Below are 21508 nucleotides of genomic sequence, written 5' to 3'. Positions count from 1 at the left end.
TGTAATCATTCCAGCCTAACTTCTTTCCGGACTTCTCTCAGACAGATGTTGAGCCCAAATTTGACTGATTTGATTTAATGGGCCCGATCTTTTGATCGCTTTAAATACTACTGTTAGATAAAATGCGAAATCTTCTCTCGCGTTGTAAATCCAAATAGCTAGTGATCCATGTTTATATACACTTTAAAGCCTGAGACTTACTCCCATTTACATGTTAAGATTGGGACCATTCATGACAGTCGGGACATTGGGTTGGGCAGTTAGTTGAGACTGGTCATAATCAAATTCCCGCCACAAAAGAGCGATGCACCCATAGTGAGCAAAGAACCCCACTAAAAGCCGAGAAGTCTTCTCTGGGCCAGTTTTAGCCTAACCTTGGACCGATCAGGGACATACTCGTCACTGCGTAACCCCCGGGCTTTTTATTGGAGTCCTCTCCCCCGTTTGTATTTGACCTTTGACCCAGGATCCTCGCCCGCTGGCCCGCTGGCCATGGATCTGGTATGTTACCCTGCGATACCCCTGAGCTTGAAGCCCCGTTTGGTTGGCACTCTCTCTTTAATCTGTGGGTTAGGAATCCGCTCTGCCCTGGTATCATCATCGAGCGAAGGGTGGGTGGCCCACCGGCTCGTCGATATTTTCCCTAGCTTCTAGGGAGCGGGAAGCGTCCAGTCCGGAGCCGTGGCCCCGCCCCCCGCCCACTTCGCGCGAATGGCGGGAAATTTCGAGTGGAGATTCCGATTTAGTCGATGCGTCCGGTGGCATGACACGGCTGATGACGGGCGGTTTACAGAGTTTGCCCGAACGAGCCATGGCTGCGGGTCGAAACGGCTCGTTGTGGAACTTAGATCAGAATGAATTTTCTGATCCACCCCTGGGAGCTGTGGCTCTTCGTCACCGGGTAAGGAAGAGAGGAGGGACCAGTAGGAGTTTGTTGAGTCCCAAAGTGTCTTTTCTGGCTCCGACCCTTCTGCGGTGGCTCGTGCCCATGGACGGGGTTCGAGACCGGGTGACATTTGACATGTTCACATCCTCGGTTTGTAGGCGTCCAAGATCAAAGGATGAGCTTATCGTCGTCTTATCAGAGTAGCGCTACTCTACCAATTTCCTTCGATAGACACTTCCTCGTGATTTCATTTCTTATCAAGCTTCGATGAATAATAATCAACTGTCAGGGACATCTCGGGTTTGGACTTCCGAATGGCGAGCCGAAGCATAAGAGTTGAATGGAAAGCAGTAGCCAAATTCCTTTGAGGGCTCTAGGTCCAAAGTCTGATGAAAGGTACGCAAGTTTGCTTTTACCGCGTAATAGCTAAATGTTTTGCTCGAAATATACCAGTCCGTGCATTGCCAAACAGCCCACTCGTCGACTCGTCCATCGTTGTCGAAGTTCTTGAGCTTCCATATCTTCGAGTTGGTGGGATTTAGCCCCTCCCGGATCCCCAACCTTACCGACGCTAGTGGAGGATCTCTATTCACTTAAATGTTTCGCACCACCACCACCACCCTAGGTTGACACGGAGTGACATGCGGCCATGGGCTGAGCATGCATACGTTTACACATAGGTCTTATCAATTGTGGCCACCTTCCTCGTTTCCTTCCACCACTAGCTCGACGAGGACAATTCGACTTTTAAGACCTCGTGATAGAAGAGATGAAACTCCCGCAGTTGATTAAATGTGATTGTCCAGAACACCCAATATCATTGATTCTTGTGATTTTTAAACGCATTTAAATTTTCGTCAATAACAAACATGGGTGTTGCCGAACTGGTAATTAGTCATGTCAGAGCTTGATGGTCATGACGATTTGACATTTACCGGTTTTGTACTTTTAGAACGAAAACCAAATCAAGAAGTCCAATGACGAACGACTGCTCGATCTCGTTGACAAGACATCGTACCAGATTGTACAAAGAAACGGACAAAGGATCTATGGTGGGCCACCCCCTGGCTGGGTTGGTCCCTCTCCTGACAAGGGCTGTGAGATTTTCGTTGGCAAAGTCCCCCGTGATTGTTTCGAGGATGAACTAGTCCCCATTTTCTCTCAGGTAAGCGTATTTCCCAGGGGTTGAAAGCGTTGATCTGAAGCGAAATTTCATTTATGGCCCTCTTGTTTACCAAACGACTCTGATCGCGTCGCTATCTTTTTTTTTCACTCGACGTGAGCGAAATTGAATTGAACTCTCCGGAAAATGCATCCCTCGCCAACCCTCCTTATCTTTTATGCAGCAAGTGCTTGAGCTCAACTAGACCAACCTGTGCTTGGCTATGGCTTTAATCCCGGCTTAATGTTTACTAGATTGGTCAAATTTACGAACTCCGTTTGATGATGGATTTTTCTGGCTCTAATCGCGGATTTCTGTTTATTCGTTATACCTCGTCCGAACATGCCAAAATGGCCGTGAAAAAGTTCAATAATTACGAGATTCGGCCCAATCGTCATTTGGGCGTTGTGAAATCTGTCGACAATCGAAAGTTATGGATCAGTGGAATACCCAAAAATCAATCTGCGGAACAAATAAAGGTACCAAGCTCATACAAAGAAATGAATTAATGATTTGAAAATCAAAATTGTGGTCCCTTCTTTTCCTCAGATCGAAATGGAACACCTCACAGAGGGTGTTCGGGAAGTGATCTTGTATCCCTCTCAAATGGACAAATCAAAGACCAGAGGATACGCTTTTGTCGAGTACGAATCCCATCGTCTGGCGGCTTTAGCTCGTCGTAAACTCGTTCCAGGACGAATTTTTTTACTTGGCCAAGAAATAGAAAAAGTTGATTGGGCTGAACCAGAAACTGAAGTGGATGACGAAGTTATGAGCAAGGTATTGTATTCAGATGTATTTGTCGAATGAGGTTCTTTTCAATGAAGGATCTCGGAAAGATCTCGTTCAATACGTACCGTTCTTTATGATGCTCCTTTACATTAGTCTTGACGTTGACTAGAAAGTTTGCGAAAGTTTTCGACATGTTGATGAAAAGAACAGCAAAACTACCGTCATTTCTTCTTCAGGTACGAATTCTCTTTGTTCGTAACTTGATGCCAGAAACTTCCGAGAACGATATAAAAGAGAAATTCGAAGAGTTGGGTGGAGAAACCATTGAACGTGTGAAGAAGAACAAAGATTATGCCTTTGTTCATTTCGTTACTCGTGAAGCCGCAGAATTGGCTTTGGAGAAAGCCCAGGATCTGTCAATGGACGGAGCTCCTCTGCATGTCACTTGGTCCAAACCTGTAGATAAATTGCTCTACAATCAAAGAAAACAGTTAACCAAGTTGTTCTCTGAAGGAACGCCTTCGATCTCCCTGAGCAACAATCTAGGCATTCCACCTTCAAATATCCCATTGTAAGTGAATAGAAGCCGTTGCTTACTGATAAACGGGACTCTTAGTTAACTTTTTCCTTCCTTTCAGTTATGAATCCCCTTTGGCCCAACTGAACCCTTTTACTCCGTCCTTCCCTCCTCATCCATTGCTGTCTAATCCATCGAATAGAGGTATACTTCCACGCAAGCGAGGGGCTGCAGGCATCAGAGGTCTAGGTAGAAAAAGAACAGCAAAATTAACGGGTATTTTGTTCCGTCCCTTGCGTCCCGTTTTTCCCATGGGTTTGTCGGTCCTTCTTTATGAGGACTAGAGATCTAATCTCAAGAGTCTCTCGCTTTTCCTTTGTTGTTTCGGTCGTCTTGTCGCTGTCTTGTATATGCATCCTTTGTATCTGTGGCAAAATTGCAAGGCAAGATGCTTCATTAATTTGAAACTGCATCGGTGAAACTTATTTCCCACTGTAACGGTCTCTTCTTGCATAGACTATGTCTCAAATGCTCAAATATCTCAAAATAAGGTCAAATGCTAATCGACTTTATGGTCTTGTTTCATTTTAGGTGCACCAGGAACGGCACCACCTCGTCGTTTGGTGAAAATGTCTGCCTTCGCCGGTCCTGGTAGTCATCCTCAACCTTCGCAATTCGGCAACAATGGATTCGGTCTTCAGAATCCCATGACCCATCAGACTTTTCCGTATGGGTATCCAGGGCTGACCAACCATGATCTGACCTATCCTCACTATTTCCCGGCCCCGATGTTTAGCAATGGGTATATGGACCCATCTCCTAATGCAATGAATCCCCCGCCTCCTCCCCCTGTCATGGGAGGATCTAGTGGTTCGAGTTCGTCCCACGGTTCGCCCAATCCCGGTAGTATGAATCACTTGAATGAGTCGCACCCTATGATGGGCCACACGTTCGATTCCCAACATTTGGTGAACGCCATGCACAATTTGGCTCTCAACGGAGGCACCTACTGAATGATAATCAACATGCAATCGAATCGAAAGCTCTACGGATCTCTTGTGAACAGCCCTACGGATCTATGAACTACAAACGACTTGGATCACTATTGCTACCAACACCCCCACCCACTTTAAATAGCGACTTATGAGGGAGTATTAGTACGAATCGTTATGTAAATATTCCGATGTACTCCCTACTGCAACCAACAATTCACTGAATATTTGTTCTTTTTTTACTGTTCAATAACGAAAATGTACCCTGTTTGTTTTGTCGCGTAAATAACATTCTATCGTCTCGCATAGTCCAGTATTACTATTTCAATCGTCAGAGAAAAGCAAACTATACAATGTCCACATGGCAAAAGAAAAGTCCTTAAGATTCGATTGTGTGTTCGCCTGGAACAGTGTTTTAATAAATCTAATCGAATCTAAAGGATAATAGCTTTTCGTTTAGCATGTGGAACACGCTTTAGCTTGTTTGAGATCGTAAGGTCTTAACTAGACTCTGACAAAATGTTTTTACGTCTAGCAGAAACTGCATTAGCTTGACAGTTCGGATATGTTATGAAGCCAGGCATAAAATATATATATTCCGTGATGCTGCGGTCTTTTGCATAAGACGTTGTTTGGTAGCTCGGAAGAATGTTTGTGGAGATTATTACCCCATGCTGCTATCTTTGGATTTGAAGAAGACTGTCGAGGACATGGAGTACGTCAGTAGTGGAGTGGAAAGCTCGGTCGAAGATCGAACGTCTTCTAGCGAGGTTTGGTAGAGCTATGCGTTACCTCCTGATCAGATGCATTCCCACTGAGAAAGTGTTCAATGTGCTCAATGAATTCCATCTTCATGTTCAAGTACTTGATTAGGAGGTAACGCAAAACTGAAACGTCTTCTAGCGAGGTTTCAGAGAGCTTTCCACTCCACTTCTACCGTACTCCATGTCGAGGAGTAGGGTTTGCCGGAGTCTTCAGAAGCTGGCGAGTTCAAATCCAGGGTGGCTACAGGTGGTGAGCTAGGTTAAGACTTGCCAACATTCTTAAATGAGTGAGGGAAAAACTGGTCCATTTCGGAGATTTTTACCTATGCAGATAGGAAAACGTGTGTGTTGCGGCTTCATTGCCAGTATCGTTGGCTACTGGTTGTCTTGTATTCTGGTTGGTTCGTATTTCAGCATTTGCAAATATGGCTCACCTTTTCATGCATGCTGTCTTAGCTAGCTGCATTCAATCTTTTCCAAAAGTTGGTGATTAAGCAAAATGCGTTCTTAGCAAAGTAGGAAAAAAAACGGAAAAGAAAATCCACTTGAGGCGCGTTCCGGCTGTGCAACGCACGGAAAAGCAAAACAAACTACATAACTTTGTAGTAATATCGAGAATGCAAATTATTAAACCTTTCAAATGAGGTCGATTTCTTTCAATGAAAAAGTTTTTGTTATTTTAGTGTTAAAATTATTTTTTATTCTGAACTACCTCCAATTAAACCTAAATTGACTCTTTGTGGTTCTTAACTAAAGTGGGAATTAATAAGCCTTGTTGCTATTTTAAAGTGAATTGTCTTATTTTCTAAACAAAAGTGGCTGGCCCACAATTCCACCTAATGTCTAACTGAAATATGGGTGTCACAGTGCGATTCGCTCCTGCCTAAAAAGAGCTTGAGGAAAAAATACAAATGAATTTAAGGTGATTTGTGTTGCTAAAGCAAGCGACAGAAACTCATGTAAACTGAATGTTTATCTCTGGCGTTAATTCAATCGAGAGTTCTGATTATAGATTTGAATGACAGTTTAATCACAAATGCAATAGAAAGATACATTTAACAATTAATCCGTTAGATCGTCATCATCCAAAGTAAAAACATCCTCTTCTAATCCTTCGACATTTAACATCTCGGTGAGTCCAACCAAATCCTCCAAATATTTCTTATCCGCGGCAGCCCTCTTTAAGAAGTCGAATTTTTTGTCCTTAAAAGCCTCGATAACCTTTTCACTACAAGCCGAACATTTTGGAAAGAGCATTGAAGTCGGCGTGAACTGCTGGAAATTTTGAAGCGAGCCTCTAATAGTGTGTGGGACCACTCCCAAAATTCCCGTGCTCTCCAACGAATCTCCTCCTTGATATGACTTTGAGTAAACCGCAGCAGGAGCTTCTGCTTTCTTCGGGTGTTGCAACAATGAGCTCTAAAAACATGGGAAGTCGTATTATTACCTACCCCAGGTCATTAATATCATTTAAAGATGACATTTACCAAGAGTTCCACGGCTAAAGCAGCCGCTTGATACGAGACCCCAGGACGAGTAACAGTGCATTGCTGGTCTAAGGTTCGATCAGCGGTGGAATTGCCCGGGGCAACGATATCCGTGCAGAAGTAGCATCCCAAATCGTGTCCGGGTACGTAAGTTACATCTTTCCCACCCAGAAATGCATTGGCTTTGGCATTAGGATCTTGAAACGATCTCGAATCTCGCGTTCCATGGCGCATGACCACAAAGGAGTCTAATCCTAGGGCAGCATTGATCACTATCTTTTTGTACGTTGCACCCATCACAGTTGGCAGCCATCGAGACTCTCGAGAATCCATGAGAAGGAAAATAACGTCATGCCTTGAAAGGAAGATGTTAGGTTTTACAAAAACCCTGATTACTGTTTCCATTCAAAGCTAATTGAACCCACTCTTGAACAATTCTATCCAAGAGATTAAAGTCGTCGAGAACTCCTTTTTCCAAAGCTTCTGAAATAGCATGACCAGGCATTGGGACGCGAAGATTGTAGTGGGCGGATTTGCATCCCGGAAAGATCTTTTTCATCATATGGGCTGCGGCTTTAGCCTTATCCGAGCCTGCCAGACAGTCCTCAAAAGTGAAAAGGGATTGACGAACGGGATTTGAATACGAGACCTAAATTGGAAATTTGAAAAGGGAGGCTTGACTTGCCTGTGTCAATGTTTTGACAGTAAAGGTGGGCACAAACGAGAATTGATTGATACCTTGGCACAATCTACAAAACTTATGCTCCTAACACCCCAACCCAAAAGACATCGGGCAACGTTGCATCCCAGGGTTCCAGCTCCCAAGAGCAAACATTTGGTGTTTTTTATCAGATCCAAGTCGAGGTCCGGCACAAGCCTCCATTTCATGAGCTTGAGATTCAGGTCAAGGGCGGATTCAGCTAATGATTGAGGGTCCATGGACGATTTCATGTTCACACAGCGAGGCAGCATTCGCCCAGATTCATCTGATTCCCAACCAAAACTTCGAGGCTGATCTAGAATGGAAACGGATGGGATTCCAATGAAAAGTTTCCTTTGTTCAGAACACACTTCTATTTCAAGTGCTAAATGAGCAATGAGACCTGTCGGACATTTTGGTAGGGAGGAAAAGTCGCCTTTAAGACCGTCTTAAAAATGCGTGTTGAGTCAACAAAGACTACGGCATGCTCTCGAACTACGAATAGCAACGATGAACCACAGCAGATACTAACCGAAAAAACTAACGATCCTTGATTGGCTAGCTATTAGATAATTAGATCTGGCGAAGACAAATGATTCTTACTTGCAAGTTTCTCTCCGGAGTAAGACATGCTCAGAACTACACTCTTGCCAATAGGGTTCGATCCGTGCCGAATTTGGCGTAAGCAGAGCACTTTGAAATCTCCTAACAGCTTCTCTGGACACTGAATCATGAGCAAAGTCAAGAGATTTCTCAATGGAACACCGGGATGTTCGTCCATGGAGCTTGGATCGGCCAATCCGATGTAATCAAACTTCACGCCAGGCTTGATTCCCTCGGCTAGCGATAGAATCTTCACCGAAGTGCTCTCTTCGATTCGCACAAAGAAGAACCCAGAAATCTCGGAGTTAAGGCGCTTCCAATCCTCAAATGACTTCAGCAAGTGTTCGCAGAGCTCCAGTCTGAGCTCCGATTCGACAGCCTTAGGATTGGCCTTTTGCTCCAAAGTGCCCGGGAGTTCAAATGAAGGGAAGGCAAACCAGTAGTAGTACAGGTACTTCTTTAAATCCGCATGCATCAAGAGGACCCAAGAGCATAATCGGGACGGTTCTTGAATGGCCTCGCCGTTGAGCATAAGCTTCCAAAGTGTATCAGCTTCTTGCGCCAAGAACTCTTTCTTGTCCATAGTTTTGAATGTTTCAATGGTGTTAGTGTTGACCACGGAGCCTTTGGCCAGAAACGTTGCCGATTGAAGCAGCAACTTCGGATCGAAGGCATCCCACTCCAAACAGAGGGTGGCGGGCACGCCTTCTTTGTTGTTATTAGCGTACTTGGCCAGAGCGGGCAAGGGACTCTCGTCTAAGCGCAACTCCGTGAGTTTCTTGTTCGAAATCAAAGGCCAAAACGCCGAATGAAGGGCCGAAGTGAATGGCATCACTTGAAACACCATCTTGGATTCTGAAACAAGCAACACAAGACTTCATCATTAGCCGGGGCACGATGGAAAAAACATGGATACAGGGCTAGGGTTGTGATATTTCGAAATGCACGGGCATCATCATGAACTGGTGGTCCAAACAAATGGTTCCAAGCGAATATCGGGCGGGAGCATGTTGTTCAAGATCTCCATCTGTTCAATGTTTTCATTAAGCAGGATATGGCATTTGTTCAAACTTTTCGACATCTCGGGCAATCGGTTCAGCTTCTCGACGGTTTTGACGTATTGCTTTTGACGATCCGTCATCATTTGAGTCAGAGTCAGAATCTGCTGATCCACCGCCCGCAGGCTCTGGCTAATCTCAGCCTGATCCGTGGTCACAGCCGCTGCATTGGCCCGCATATGACCTTCCAATCGTAAAGCCATGGACAAGAGTCCTCGATAATCGAGGCGCTCCAAGATATCCGGATCTTTCACGCCATTAGCGCTTAATGTCGCCCGCATGATGGGTAAAAACGAAGGAATCTCGTTCAAGCGACTCAGTTCGGGGTCGTCTTTGACACTCTGCCACGCCTCCGGGTCCACAATGCCGTGATTGACCGTGACCAACGTGTTGTGAGCCGATTGACTGAGATTCGAATTGAGGATCCGCTTGGTTTTGGACACGTTCAAGCGGAATTTGGTGGCGCTAATCTTGCTCTTGGCAGCCTTCTTGGGCGAGTCGCCGATGGGCTTCTTGGCCGTGTAAGACACGTACGGCACCTCGGCCGTGGCCTCTGAGGTCTCGGAACAGATGCTATCCTGACGATCCGGTGATAGAGCCCCATCTCGACACAGCGAGTACAGCGGGTCGATGGAGGAAGTGGTGGCGAACGAAGCGGGGGCGTGGCCACTACTGGGCGAGGTGCGGGAGCGGGCGGTGCTTTGGTCCGAACCCATGATGACCAAGAAGGCGGGGTCACCGATTCATCCTCCCATATTGATCAGAAGGGCGGATTTTTGACGTAAAAGGAGGGACAAACACTCATCTCATCTGACATTAGATCAGGGTGAAAATGGAGCTCTCCACTCAAATGACAACGTTGAGAATGCATGGTTTTTGAAATAAACCATAAAGGTGAATTGAAGTCACTAGCGTAGAGTGATGGAAGCATAGTTTTGCCGAAAAATCCAACTATTTATAGCAAGGCAGGTCGGCAATGGTTTAAGAGAAGGGGTTTAACATCTTACTTTCAAGTCAAGTTTGGGCACCTTTACTTGAAAGATCCCCGGGATATTTTAAAGTAGGGAACATGTCTTATTCACGCGCTCGCTCGCTCGAGTCTTGCAAAGTAGGTCATGGAGTCTGAAATTTGAAATCGGGCCATGGAATGCTCCCTTTCGGTGTTTTACGCGTTCAGTGATTCAACCCGACCCGAAAATAGGCTCAACCTAAGGAAGCATATTCATAAATTCTCGTGGAAGAAAGCACGAGTTTCTCATTGTATCAAAGTCTTTGTCCACCTTCAGAGTGTCCATGGGCTCCCGTTACTTTTTGGCAAAATAGTGCATTAGCAATGGACCAAAATATCCTGTAAAATCAAATGTGAACGAATGATATTGTCGATATCCGCGACTAGAGTTGAAGTTTAGTTAAAAATCCCACACTTTGTCGCCGGCCTGTTAATATTCCCAATGCGAGAATGTTGTCAACTTAGGCCTAGTGGTTCCATACTCCAAGTCTGTTCGATTTGTAAATAAGGAATTCATTGCAGGAATGGCATAGCTTCCAAATCGATTCCTTGAATCTCCTTGCTGCCAACAAAAATAGTCGAGACTGGCTCTAGTCGAGACCAGGAATATATTGTACTATATGTTTGTGAATCAGGGAGCTTTAAACGGAAGGAGACGTTTAAGAATATTCTAATCTCAGACATAAGTTAAGAATCCTATCAAACCTAAGAAAAATATCCCTTCAACCAAGTAATTGACAATTTCACTCCAAATCCTAGCCAGCAAGGGTTCCGAGCACATTTAAGCACGGTTACCCAACTGATTGAACATATAGAGCAGGTTATTGAGGGACTGGAGAACAATGAATCAGTCGATGTAGTTTATCTCGACTTTGCCAAGGCCTTTGACAAGGTAGATCATGGCCTTTTAGTTAACAGGCTCCATGAGATTGGGATCCAAGGCAAGGTTCTCAATTGGCTAAGAAGTTTCATCTGTGGTAGGAAACAATTAGTTAAGGTTGAGGGATCCCTTAGTGACATACATGATGTCAAGTCGGGTGTCCCTCAGGGCTCCATTTTGGGTCCTCTCCTTTTCATCATCTTCATTGCTCCGCTTCAGAAGCTTGGTAGTAGTAATGTCAGTATCTCTTCTTATGCTGATGATACAAAATTGGTAGTTGGTAGGAATGGTCAGGATTCCGGTTGTCTGGCAAAGGTCCTAGACCAAATCTATTCCTGGGTTGCTGCGAGTAACATGGCCTTGAATGGAATGAAATTCCGCTCAATGACCTTTGGGTCGACGCCATTAGACACTCCACTATTAGATGATGAAGGTAAGGACATTGAGCAGGTCTCATCCATGAAGGATTTAGGTGTAGTCCTCCAAGATAATGGAAAGTTCGATGAGCATATCCAGTTGAAAGTTGGTAAGGCTTTTCAAACATGTGGTTGGATATATCGCACGTTTAAGTCCAGAGATAGTGTCACGATGCTAACTCTGTACAAGTCGATTGTTCAGCCGCATCTTGAATATGCCTCTCCCATTTGGGCTCCAATTAGTTCAGCAGGTTTGCAAAAGCTCGAGCAGGTCCAAAGATGTTTTACTAGGAACATTGAAGATATGAGAGAGCTCTCGTATTGGGAGAGGTTAGAAAGGTTGGGATTGTACAGTACTCAGAGAAGGTACGAAAGGTATCTAATATTGTACGTTTTCAAAAGTATCCATGAGCTTTGTCCCAACCCAGGATTTAGGGTCAATTGTTGTGACCGTAGAGGCTTAATGTGCGCTTTGAGAGCACCTTCAAGCCCTCGAGAATCCAGGCTAGTTAAAACAATGAAGTCCAACTCTCTTCTTTCTCGGGCTCCTTCATTGTTCAATTTGCTGCCCTCAAATATTCGTAGGGTTTTTGTAGGGGTTGATCCAGTAAAACAACTGTTAACTACTTAGGGCAGTATTACCCTTTCTACCTTTCCACGTCAATGGGTAATCTTGCGCATCCGAGTACAAACGAGAGACGTAGGTAGTAGTATTGGTAGTCCAAACAGGAGGTCCGTTGGGAAAATTCCAAATGTTATCTTTGGGGATATCCAATTAGACCAGGATAGAAGCTCGTCTCCGTAAAACCCATCATCACACACATGATGATGTCATTGATTGTGCATGCTCCAAATTATTGGGCTCGCGGCTATATATAGGCTTTCGTTCCTCCCCGACGCAATTCAGTTCGGAGCCTCGAGTTTTTACACCTATCTGGGAGAACTCGCTCTGACCAGCCATTTCCTAGACACCCGATAATTTCGACTTGTATCGCTCCCATCATCGTTTTGACCCTTTCTGAAGATCTTCAGATCTTTCTCCTCAACTGATAAACTGATAAAGACAATTCAGACCGGAGAAAGATGAACGCGCGCCCTTTGGAGTTTCAGTCACAATGACAAAAGTGGTGGATCAACATGACCACGAGATCAAAGATATCGGTCATCCTGCTCCTTGGATCCTTCTTGGTCTTTATGAAGACAAGCCCTGTGAGAGGAGTGAGCGACATTCAACCTGACAACCAAAACCAGACTCTTCACGAAGGCCCATCAGCAAGAAGTTTGGCCGAATTGGCGGCACGTGGACCCTTCTTGAGAAAGATTGCTGGATATGCCAAAGTGATCCATGACATGGAGGCAGGTCAAGAAGAGTCCGAGGACAATGAAAAACCTGTGTTTAGTGTACGCCAAGGAAAGGCAAATTCTGGGTTCCTTTCCCTACAAGAGGACATATTAACCCATAGCAAGGCTCTCCCGCGAAAGTCCAAGACCCAAATCCAACGACGACGGAAGAACAAATCCAAGTGGAAGAGAAAATTCAAGAAATTCTGGAAATGGTTAAAACATGTTCGAAAAAATCGTCGGCAAAGGAACAAAGAGAACGGATCCGCCTTGAAGAAAACTCCTCGGAAGAAAAGTGAACGAAAGAGAAAACGAAAGAATAAGAAGAATCGCAAAAAGAAACCTGGAAATCTTGCATTAGACACTGAAACTCAAGATGATGATCTCACGGAAGAGAAAAAATCTCAAATTCTAAGGAACAAAGAACTCCTTAAACAAACACTCTTAAATTTGGAAAGCATTACACATGTCTGAATAAATATAGTTATTTAATGATATTTCATTCCTGAATATTTGAATTTATCAAATTCTTTACGAGCTGGATGGCGCTGGATGCATTTTGCCTTTATCCAAACTAATTATGCCTTCTAAACATTCCTAGCAACGTTTTATCTAATTTTCTAACGTTTTTGGTACAGTTCTTTTTACTTCATTTTGAGGCCAATTAGTGGTCCTGGAGCGCGTCCGGTAAAAGTAGGACTCGGGCAAGTCCTTCGATTTTTTTCACTTCATTTTTCTCACCAAACACCTTTCACAGGTTGATCTTTTGCATAGCCAATTCCGTACAGAGTAAGCCCCTTTTAAGGAAATTCAATGGAAAAGAAGATCTTTTTACGAGCCTAGACTCGAGTCCTTTTTTTAAAGAGGGCAAATATGAGACTTCAAAACTCCATGTAGTCACAGTTAGGCTTCAATCGACTCAAAATCAAATAACCAATACACTCCATGTATCACTTTTTTAGGAAAATCGAAATTAGCTTTGCTCTACATTGCTTGTCTTTGTCCTTGATTGGACACCATCTAGTTGTTAAATCTTAGGAATGCAATGCAACATCAGCATGCAATTAATCTACTTTTCAATTTGGTTTGTATTACTAGCGTGATCGTGTCGAGTGAGAGTAAAAAGTGGAGGACATTTACCGTGATCAACTGTCTAGCCGTCCCTGGTTTCGGTTTATTTCTTAGGCAAGGATCTCAAAAACAACATCATTGTACCATCCGGATGCGGCCAAGGAAATAAAGAGGCGGAACAAACATGGACGTGGAGAACAAGGAATGAATTTTGTTATTGTCTCACAGCTGAGATTCATCGATTGTACAAGAGAAGATCTGCATGATCCGAAATGATTACAATCATCACACAAATAAATGGAAAAACAAATGGAACCAGTAAATCGAACTGGATCTGGTGATTATTTTTCCTTCTTAGCAGGTACACCGGAAGTGAGAGGGAAATTCGAACAAAGGTCCCACATTTAATAATGATTTTCTTTTTCTTCTGGAAGGGGCTCTAAATTCGCCACTTTCTTCTGATTCCGTATAATAGTTGTCTCTGGATGTGAGCTTGACACAAGATCAGAGTTCGAGTTATTCGTGGTCAAAGATGGTGAAGGAGTTTCATTAATTTGACTATAACCCAACCAACTAATATGACCACGCTGGGAACTTGAACTCAATGCACGGAATAAGGTCCTCAATTCTGTCGCATTTCGCTCCCGAGAATGGCTAATCCTGATGTTGTTGGTGTTCGTGCTATGGAAGATCCCGATGCCATGCTTGTAGCATTGGGCTAAGCTTAGCGTGGTGATCCCTACTGCACTAATGAGGATCAAAACCAAGACTTCCAAAATGGGCGAGGCATATTCACTATAGTTGACGCATGAGCACGTGTTCATGCCGTCATAATGATATCCCGACGGGCATCTGGGGAATGACATCGGATTCTGGCACATGCATTGACACAAAGGCGAATTCCAATACCATCCCCGATTCAAACAGTCACTGCGGGCGCGTTCATTGACACAAACACAACGACATTCATTGGGCGTGAACACCTGCAGTCCGGGTGTACAATCTTCGGCTGAGGTCTTGCAGGAACAACCGCATGAGGCGTGGTCTATAATCTCAGCCTTGGCGCACTCTGAAGGGGTGGCTCCGGATATGCCTGAACTGGGAAATAGGTGCACATCGACATTTCTGGATTCCGTTGTGAGGGGTAAACACGAATGATGGCTTCCTTGGCAAGATCCACCACATCTCCGAACCGTGACATGCCGCGGATAGACATGAAGATAGGTCGCGTTGGGTAGGTCTAATTCAATAATTTCGTCACGTATTGCGCACCCCAACATCGTGGGTAGGATTCTCCTTTGCTGTTCCGTGGTGCACATGTTCAAGACATTATTCCCGCTGATTACTTGTGACCCAATCAGTTGCACTGTTGTTATGAATATGAATACACTTAGTGATATATTCTGTATCATTGTGACGTCTTCAGTTGCCTGATGTTATGTATCTGATGCAATAGCTGAAAATGAAATGCTGAATTTACAACGCTCTTACACCTTCTCTCTTCAGTCAATTGATTCGTGTCGTCGCACCCTCAGTTTTTGCTTGAGACTTCCTAGCCCGCCTTGGCCGTACAGCAGTCAATTGATTCGTGTCGTCGCACCCTCAGTTTTTGCTTGAGACTTCCTAGCCGTTGGTGCGGAATCGTCACAAGCTTCAGTATACTAGTAGGTACTGAGTGCCGACGCTTCGTTTCAAACTACTTCGGTGTACGTACTCTATGAGGGTATGATGTGTAGGGACGGATGCAGGCATGTGACTGATGCAAGTAGCTGCTTGGACCCGGAGGTTGGTAGTTGGTTTGACTTCCACGGAAATAAATATTCAGGCGAACCAATCAGGACTGTATGGATGAGTCATACGTAGATCATCACATGGTGAAATCTTTCTGCAATATGCTCATTGAAGCTCAAAAGCGTCCAGGTGTGCCCTAGTCTCGAGTCTAATCAGGAGATAATGGCTCAGTAATCGAGTGTCAATATTGCGGGACTTTAATCATAGTTTTGGTTTGGAATCAAGTATTGGCTTTTCCTCAAAGAAAAAAAAAGATAAGGTCGGTTTGTGAGAGAGACAGTGTGTAAATGGGCGTTTTGCCAAAGCTTGAATAGAGCATAACTTGGCAGCACTTTGACTTACATTGTGTGAGCGCATTTACGTTGAAATTGGAATTATTACGTACCTCCTTTTGTTCAGTACCATTCAGCCTTCTGTAAAGTTAATATCCTCGTGTTTTGTTTTGTTTTGCAGAAATTGCATCACAATTGGATCCCAAAGTTGCCCTAGCTTTATTTTGAATTGATATCGCACAATGCATAACATAATTTTCAAATATTGTTTAATTAATCCCTCGCACTTTTTACTCTGAATGGTAGGGGTAAATACATGTGCATTAATAGTTACCCACCTTCGACTTGCCCTTGATGGTCAACTAACGGTACATGCCAAGATTTGAAGTCTTCGCACACCTCCCATTGAAGGGGAGTCCCCCGTGATTAATAGAATGGCGGAAAAGCAAAAAAATCATATCACACTAAATAGATCAATTTAGCTTGATATAACAGAGATCTTTAATTCAAATATGTAACGGAAATATCGTTTTCCTCTTCATACGACCCCCTAAAAATGTTTTCAGACCCTGGCTTTGATGATCTTTTCAAGATGAAATTTGAACTTCATCCGAGAGTAAAGAAACTGATGAATTTGAATAGACTCAGGTTTCTCTGGAAAATTGAATTCCGTTCTTCATTTTCCTTTGTTTCCTTTGTTTGAAAATTTATCTTGCAGCAGTAACGTTTGCGTCAAAGAGCTAACTAAAGCTCTGACAGCGTCAAAAAAGCGATTCGGGTGTAGAACATTGGAAAACCCAAAGCTCATCTTGATCAATGACAATTCTAACAATTTTCCAATTCTTCGGTGGATTTGTGCTTCGATTCGAGACCCCAATCTCCTAAAATGGACTCGACCAACCTGACAGTTGTGTCTATCAACAAGGAAACAATGTCATCCCACAAGCTATGTATAATTAGAAATGACAAAAATCTTTCCTTATTTAGGTATAGTATATTATCCATCCATTCATACTAGATCAGCTTTTTGTGAGATTCTTGACTGTCAAACTGACTTTTCAAATCAAATTTAGCCTCAACATGAGGACGAAGATTGAGGTTATTATTGGAATGTACTTGAGGTGCAACATCCAAATTTCTCGCTGACACAGAATCTTCTGCGTTTGAATCTGGCGGGGGACATTTATTCTTCACTTGATGTCTCTTGAGAGTTTGTCGGTGATGAAAGATCTTCCCGCAAGCGGCACAAGGATATTTGACTCCCATATGCCTGGTGCGGACATGTTCATCCAAAAGAAGTTGGGCTGCATATTTGCGATCACACTGAGTGCATTGAAAGTACTCTCCAATCTGGTGAACTACGGCTTGATGAAATTTGAGGGTTGTGTTCGACATGAACGTCTTTCCGCAATGCTCGCAATGAGGTCGTCTAGGAGGAACCGTAGAATGTTTCTGAGCTTTGTGAAGCCGCCAAGAGGACGGCTGTTTGAAGACTTTGCCGCAGAAATCACACACCCATGTCTTGCCCATGTGTGTATAACTGATGTGGGATTGAAGATACCGATCATTCTTGAAGCCTTTGCCACAATGACTGCAGATGAAGTCTTTGGTTTTGTTGTGCGTTTCTTTGTGCTGAAGATATGCGCCACGGTTCGGACAAATCCGACCACATTCCTCACAAGCTAAGCTACCCGGATCCGCATCAAGATCTAAATGTTTTGTTCGCTTTCTACCGGGCCGTTTTTTGGGTACTGGCTCAATATCATCTGTGTCTTCTTGGGCGAGCTTCCTGGGCTTGGACACTGATTTTCGGGCATTTCTTCTCTTTCTTGTCAAATTCTTGAGACCACTTTTGGCCTCGTCCCAAATGGAGTGTTCCTCAAATATTGGATTGGACCCTAGTTCAACCTTGACAAGTTTGGCAGCGTCGTTCAAACTCAAATATTCATCATGATCCTCATCGATCTCCTCATCATCTATATCGTCAATGAAAGTATCTTCTTGGTCTACCAAAGCATCATTAAATCCATTGTTAAAGTCCTCTTTGGAAGAGCATCGATCCCTCAATGTTGGTCCTTCGAACTTGACATCCTCGGCGCCTTCGCTTTTCACTTGATGTTGATTGGATTTTAAGCAAAGATATCTATAATGCCCCTGCTCAAGTTGGTCTTGAGATTTCAATCTCATGATAGGTTTAAGACCCAACAAAGATTGGACTTGATTTCCAATTTGCAAAATAGGAATCTCGTCTGTTTCGTTCATGTCATCTCCATCCTCCTGTATTAAACAAGATTGGATTAAATCCCTCAGATTGAGGAGGACAACTTCCATTTCATCAAATATGTCCTGAAAGGAGTTCCCCGATGAACAGGACCTTAGCCCACAAAATTTTATCCAAAATGCCTCCTGTTTGGACTGCAACTTTGATTTTGGTTCCACGGGCATTTTCCTCACACGCTTTCGATGCGTAATACAGAAGAAATTTTCTTTCACGGAATAACACCGAATTGATTGATAGTTTTCACATTGATGTTTATTGTAGGCCAGCAGACGCTGTGACCAGGGTGATGAAAACAATTTTGAAAAAGCTCAATTAAGGCCTGTAATTTCATTCTCTCATGGATTGCAGTAGAATATTTCGATCATTGATCCATCCACTTTGAACTAAGAATGAAAAGAAACCATCTTCTGTCTACCGTTGTCATGGACATTTGTACACTCCCCTCCTACATTTGTCTAACCCCGTCACCCTTCTTAGTGGAGAGATCTTCCTTTTTGATGGTGTTCTCTTTGAGTGGATCAGCAGCACCCATAACACAATCCTTGCAAGGTTAAATTGCAACATTACCTCTTCAGATCAAGAGGAATGTACCTCCAATACAATCTGCTAAGTACTTGAGTAAGTCTCTAACGTTAAAAAGCGCCCTGTAATGTCAATCATTGATCCCATCATTGGTTTTGTTTTTTATATTTCAGATCAATGTATTACGACTTGGAGGCCATGACGCGTCTGATCTGTTCCATTTCCACTTGAGTTCAATTGTCTTTTAAGTCATCACAATGTGTACCTCCACCTTGGGAATAGTCTGCCCTCAGACTTGTTGCATGAAATTTAACCTTAGACAAGGAATTTTCATCATAGTAGCTGTACGATCTGTCATTTATTTAATCACCATCATTGTCACTTTGAAACCATTTTACCAATCTGTGGAGGAGCCCTTGACACTTCCAACATCGGATGAGAATTCCAAAACCAGCATCTTCATCACCGAAGGTAACGAATGGTTTATATGAGATAAAAGAAACACATAAAAATGATTAAGCTACTTCTAAGATGAGGTGGTACATTCCAAAGGAACATTTTTATCCACTCGACAAACAACAACTTGAGTGCAATCTTGAGGGTTCAAGTTGTTAAAACTCGAGTTTAGCTTTGTGTACACATTGAATCGACGAATGAGCAAGTTGAATAAATATTCACGTAGAGTGACGACACGGGCGCCAAGTTCATGCAAAATCTTTGGATTTACCTCCTTTCAAAATGACGTCAGTTGATCAGTTTTCACTTCCCTCGATGTCCTTTTGTCCGCTCGCCTTGCTAGGCGTTACTTTCCATTTTAGCCTCGTTCATCCACTCGAGACATTCGAAACGAATGGGAAGCATTTACAATTTATCCGTTACTTTTATTGTCGCAGATGAATCTCAAGAATTGGAGCCTCCCGAAACTTTCGCAGCACTCATGGCAGTATTCTTTGGCATCTGTTTTTCCGTGGAGATGATGCTCTTGGCCGGAGTTATTTGGGCGGTTCAATGTCTCATCATAACATGGCTCTGCTATTCATTGGTCATATTCGTATTTTTCTTGGGTTTAATTGTGGATTCGATTCATGATTGGGATTTGGTATCCATTTATGGGATCGTCTTGGCCCTTCATTCGTATTGTTGTCTCATCGTATTTTCGGCTCTCATGGTGGCTAAATCCAATAACGGCGAGATCATACAAAGAGGAAATGGTCCCGCCCAATTTCAGGACTTGGAAAGTGGTGGATCTGACGATAGAGGGCAAGGCTATCCAATGATGTTGCCACACTCCGAAAAGGCTATATATGATGAAGCGCCGATTGTAACGCCCTCGGCTCCACCTCCTGATTAAGAGCTGGTGTTGGTTGAAGCACCGAAGGATTATATGTGGAAAAGAGTGCAAAAATGCGAAACAAAGTCAGATATGGTTCTATCCAAACAATACCTAAAGTATGTACCTATGTCATTCATTATGAACATTAATTCATATTTAGTTTCGATAGAGATGCTACTCACCAAGAAATCGTTCAATAAATTTCATTTTCAAAAAAAGGCACGTGCTCCAAAAATTACTACGCATATCTTTCCAACGTCTAGCGCTCCATCTTGAAAGACGAAAGTCGTCTGTACATGTGCATAGTACGAGACATTTCGTACTTTAAACTGACGTTTCCATAACTTTTGCTTCATTTTCGAATATCTGATCTCGTCTGTTACTCAATTTCAATTCCTGCTGATATTCATTTAAGGGACATTTTTTCCTTGACAATCAAGGTCTATTCGTCGATGGCTTCTCCCAGTGTCAACACCAAAAGATTTTTCCGTTGACAAATTTATAACTCAATCACGTATGAAGCTTAAAATGATGGTTCCAACAGTGGAACAACACAATTTGCCTTCAATTCTGATCGGAAATGCACACTTCACATTCCTGCGAATGACTGTCCTTGTTTTCTTGTGTGAACTCGTCGAAAGTCTGTGACCAGTGGCCTGCATTTTGTAGTTATAAGATGAACTCGTCATTCACGTCTGACTTCACCCGAGGGGCATTCTGATTTCAATTTATTATCCAAGGCAAGGACTTCTCGCAACTTGAATCACAATTCTACAGGAGTCATTCTTGGCATTCTAATGTCATATTTAATAACATCGATTACAACGTCACTAATTTTCTGGACTGTCTAACCTTTGAGGTTCATTGCTTGCTCCAAGCCGGAATTTGGCCTATCATACTGTCGAAAGTTAAATGCCGTTGCTCCGTTTTGATGAAGTGGTCTAAAAATATTGGCCGAGGTAATTTGCAAGTGCATTTCCCCATTCAAACGTGCATGTAACGAGACAAATGTTTTGAAAAAAGATACCCAAACATGTTCTCGCCCTGCCCTGAGCAGAATTTTCCTGCCCGTTTCCAAATGACGAGTCACAAGGACCCACGAGTTTCAAGGAAAGTTGATGAAGCTCTTCCGCATTGACTGAAAAAAACAAGGACACCTCAAAGACTTGCCCACCGAAAGAAGTTAAAGATGTCTTCCAAGGATAACACAAGAACAAACATGTGCAAGGCTTTTGTCAAAGCAACCTCGTTGGCTGAACTTTTATTTAATCCCTTAACGATCTTGGAGATTGGCATTAGACTTGATCGTGGCACGATCTCAAATTGGATCCAGACAAGAGGTCTCCTCCTTTGTCTTTGATTTTCAAGTCACGAAGCCAGAGAGATCACGCTCTAGGCCGATTGACTGACCTCCGGTATAGAAGACCTGATTGATTGTCCCACCTCCATACAAGAAGGAGGCATTCACAGACGAACGAGATGGAGAGAGGTCGTACTCCTCGTTTCATTAGTTGTGGGTACTCGTAACTTTCATAAAACGTTTGGTTCACAAATGTCCTGGATAGACTTTAAGAATTAGTTTATTGTCTGGTCATGATACAACGAGAACACCTCAAGCACCTATCCAAACAAAAGAAATTGCCAGAAAATTGAAGAATATGAACGATTCCATTTTAGCTCAAATTTCCTCC

The 21508-nt window shown here is 43.3% G+C and overlaps 6 protein-coding genes across 8 annotated transcripts; 2 read left to right on the top strand and 4 right to left on the bottom strand.

Annotated features, from left to right (window-relative positions):
* Positions 1 to 343: 343 nt before the first annotated feature.
* On the top strand, positions 344 to 4597 carry LOC131878663 (probable RNA-binding protein 46). Of its 3 annotated transcripts, none has more exons than XM_059224745.1 (8): positions 344 to 501; positions 575 to 901; positions 1839 to 2051; positions 2303 to 2527; positions 2598 to 2828; positions 3017 to 3351; positions 3419 to 3501; positions 3889 to 4597. In XM_059224745.1, the coding sequence occupies exons 1-8, from the start codon at positions 493 to 495 to the stop codon at positions 4308 to 4310; spliced, it is 1845 nt and encodes a 614-aa protein (XP_059080728.1). In that variant the 5' UTR covers positions 344 to 492; the 3' UTR covers positions 4311 to 4597. The 3 variants fall into 3 exon arrangements, with proteins under 3 accessions (XP_059080728.1, XP_059080727.1, XP_059080731.1); XM_059224744.1 differs by having other exon boundaries at positions 3419 to 3546; XM_059224748.1 differs by lacking the exons at positions 344 to 501; positions 575 to 901 and adding an exon at positions 1640 to 1773 and having other exon boundaries at positions 3419 to 3546.
* Positions 4598 to 6059: 1462 nt separating this feature from the next.
* LOC131880378 (ubiquitin-like modifier-activating enzyme ATG7) lies at positions 6060 to 8779 on the bottom strand. Its single transcript, XM_059227007.1, has 5 exons — positions 7844 to 8779; positions 7279 to 7556; positions 6966 to 7189; positions 6541 to 6895; positions 6060 to 6472 (listed from the first exon to the last, which is right to left on the bottom strand). Exons 1-5 carry the CDS (start codon positions 8688 to 8690, stop codon positions 6116 to 6118), a joined length of 2061 nt encoding a protein of 686 aa, XP_059082990.1. The 5' UTR covers positions 8691 to 8779; the 3' UTR covers positions 6060 to 6115.
* LOC131880387 (BLOC-1-related complex subunit 5-like) lies at positions 8697 to 10064 on the bottom strand. Its single transcript, XM_059227017.1, has one exon. It carries the CDS (start codon positions 9615 to 9617, stop codon positions 8799 to 8801), a length of 819 nt encoding a protein of 272 aa, XP_059083000.1. The 5' UTR covers positions 9618 to 10064; the 3' UTR covers positions 8697 to 8798.
* Positions 10065 to 13805: 3741 nt separating this feature from the next.
* Positions 13806 to 15528, bottom strand: LOC131880541 (uncharacterized). The gene is made up of 2 exons (XM_059227207.1): positions 15333 to 15528; positions 13806 to 15074 (listed from the first exon to the last, which is right to left on the bottom strand). The coding sequence occupies exon 2, from the start codon at positions 15028 to 15030 to the stop codon at positions 14023 to 14025; it is 1008 nt and encodes a 335-aa protein (XP_059083190.1). The 5' UTR covers positions 15031 to 15074; positions 15333 to 15528; the 3' UTR covers positions 13806 to 14022.
* Positions 15529 to 16695: 1167 nt separating this feature from the next.
* Positions 16696 to 17868, bottom strand: LOC131883822 (zinc finger protein 69-like). Its single transcript, XM_059231443.1, has one exon. The coding sequence runs from the start codon at positions 17866 to 17868 to the stop codon at positions 16696 to 16698; it is 1173 nt and encodes a 390-aa protein (XP_059087426.1).
* Positions 17869 to 18433: 565 nt separating this feature from the next.
* On the top strand, positions 18434 to 20037 carry LOC131880550 (uncharacterized). Its single transcript, XM_059227218.1, has 3 exons — positions 18434 to 18580; positions 18658 to 18955; positions 19378 to 20037. The coding sequence occupies exons 2-3, from the start codon at positions 18742 to 18744 to the stop codon at positions 19833 to 19835; spliced, it is 672 nt and encodes a 223-aa protein (XP_059083201.1). The 5' UTR covers positions 18434 to 18580; positions 18658 to 18741; the 3' UTR covers positions 19836 to 20037.
* The last annotated feature ends 1471 nt before the right edge of the window (positions 20038 to 21508 follow it).

This window comes from Tigriopus californicus, chromosome 1, assembly GCF_007210705.1.
Source record: "Tigriopus californicus strain San Diego chromosome 1, Tcal_SD_v2.1, whole genome shotgun sequence".
Lineage (NCBI taxonomy): Eukaryota > Metazoa > Arthropoda > Copepoda > Harpacticoida > Harpacticidae > Tigriopus > Tigriopus californicus.
Note: the sequence above shows the minus strand (reverse complement) of the source record. Positions and strands in the feature narration are given on the sequence as shown.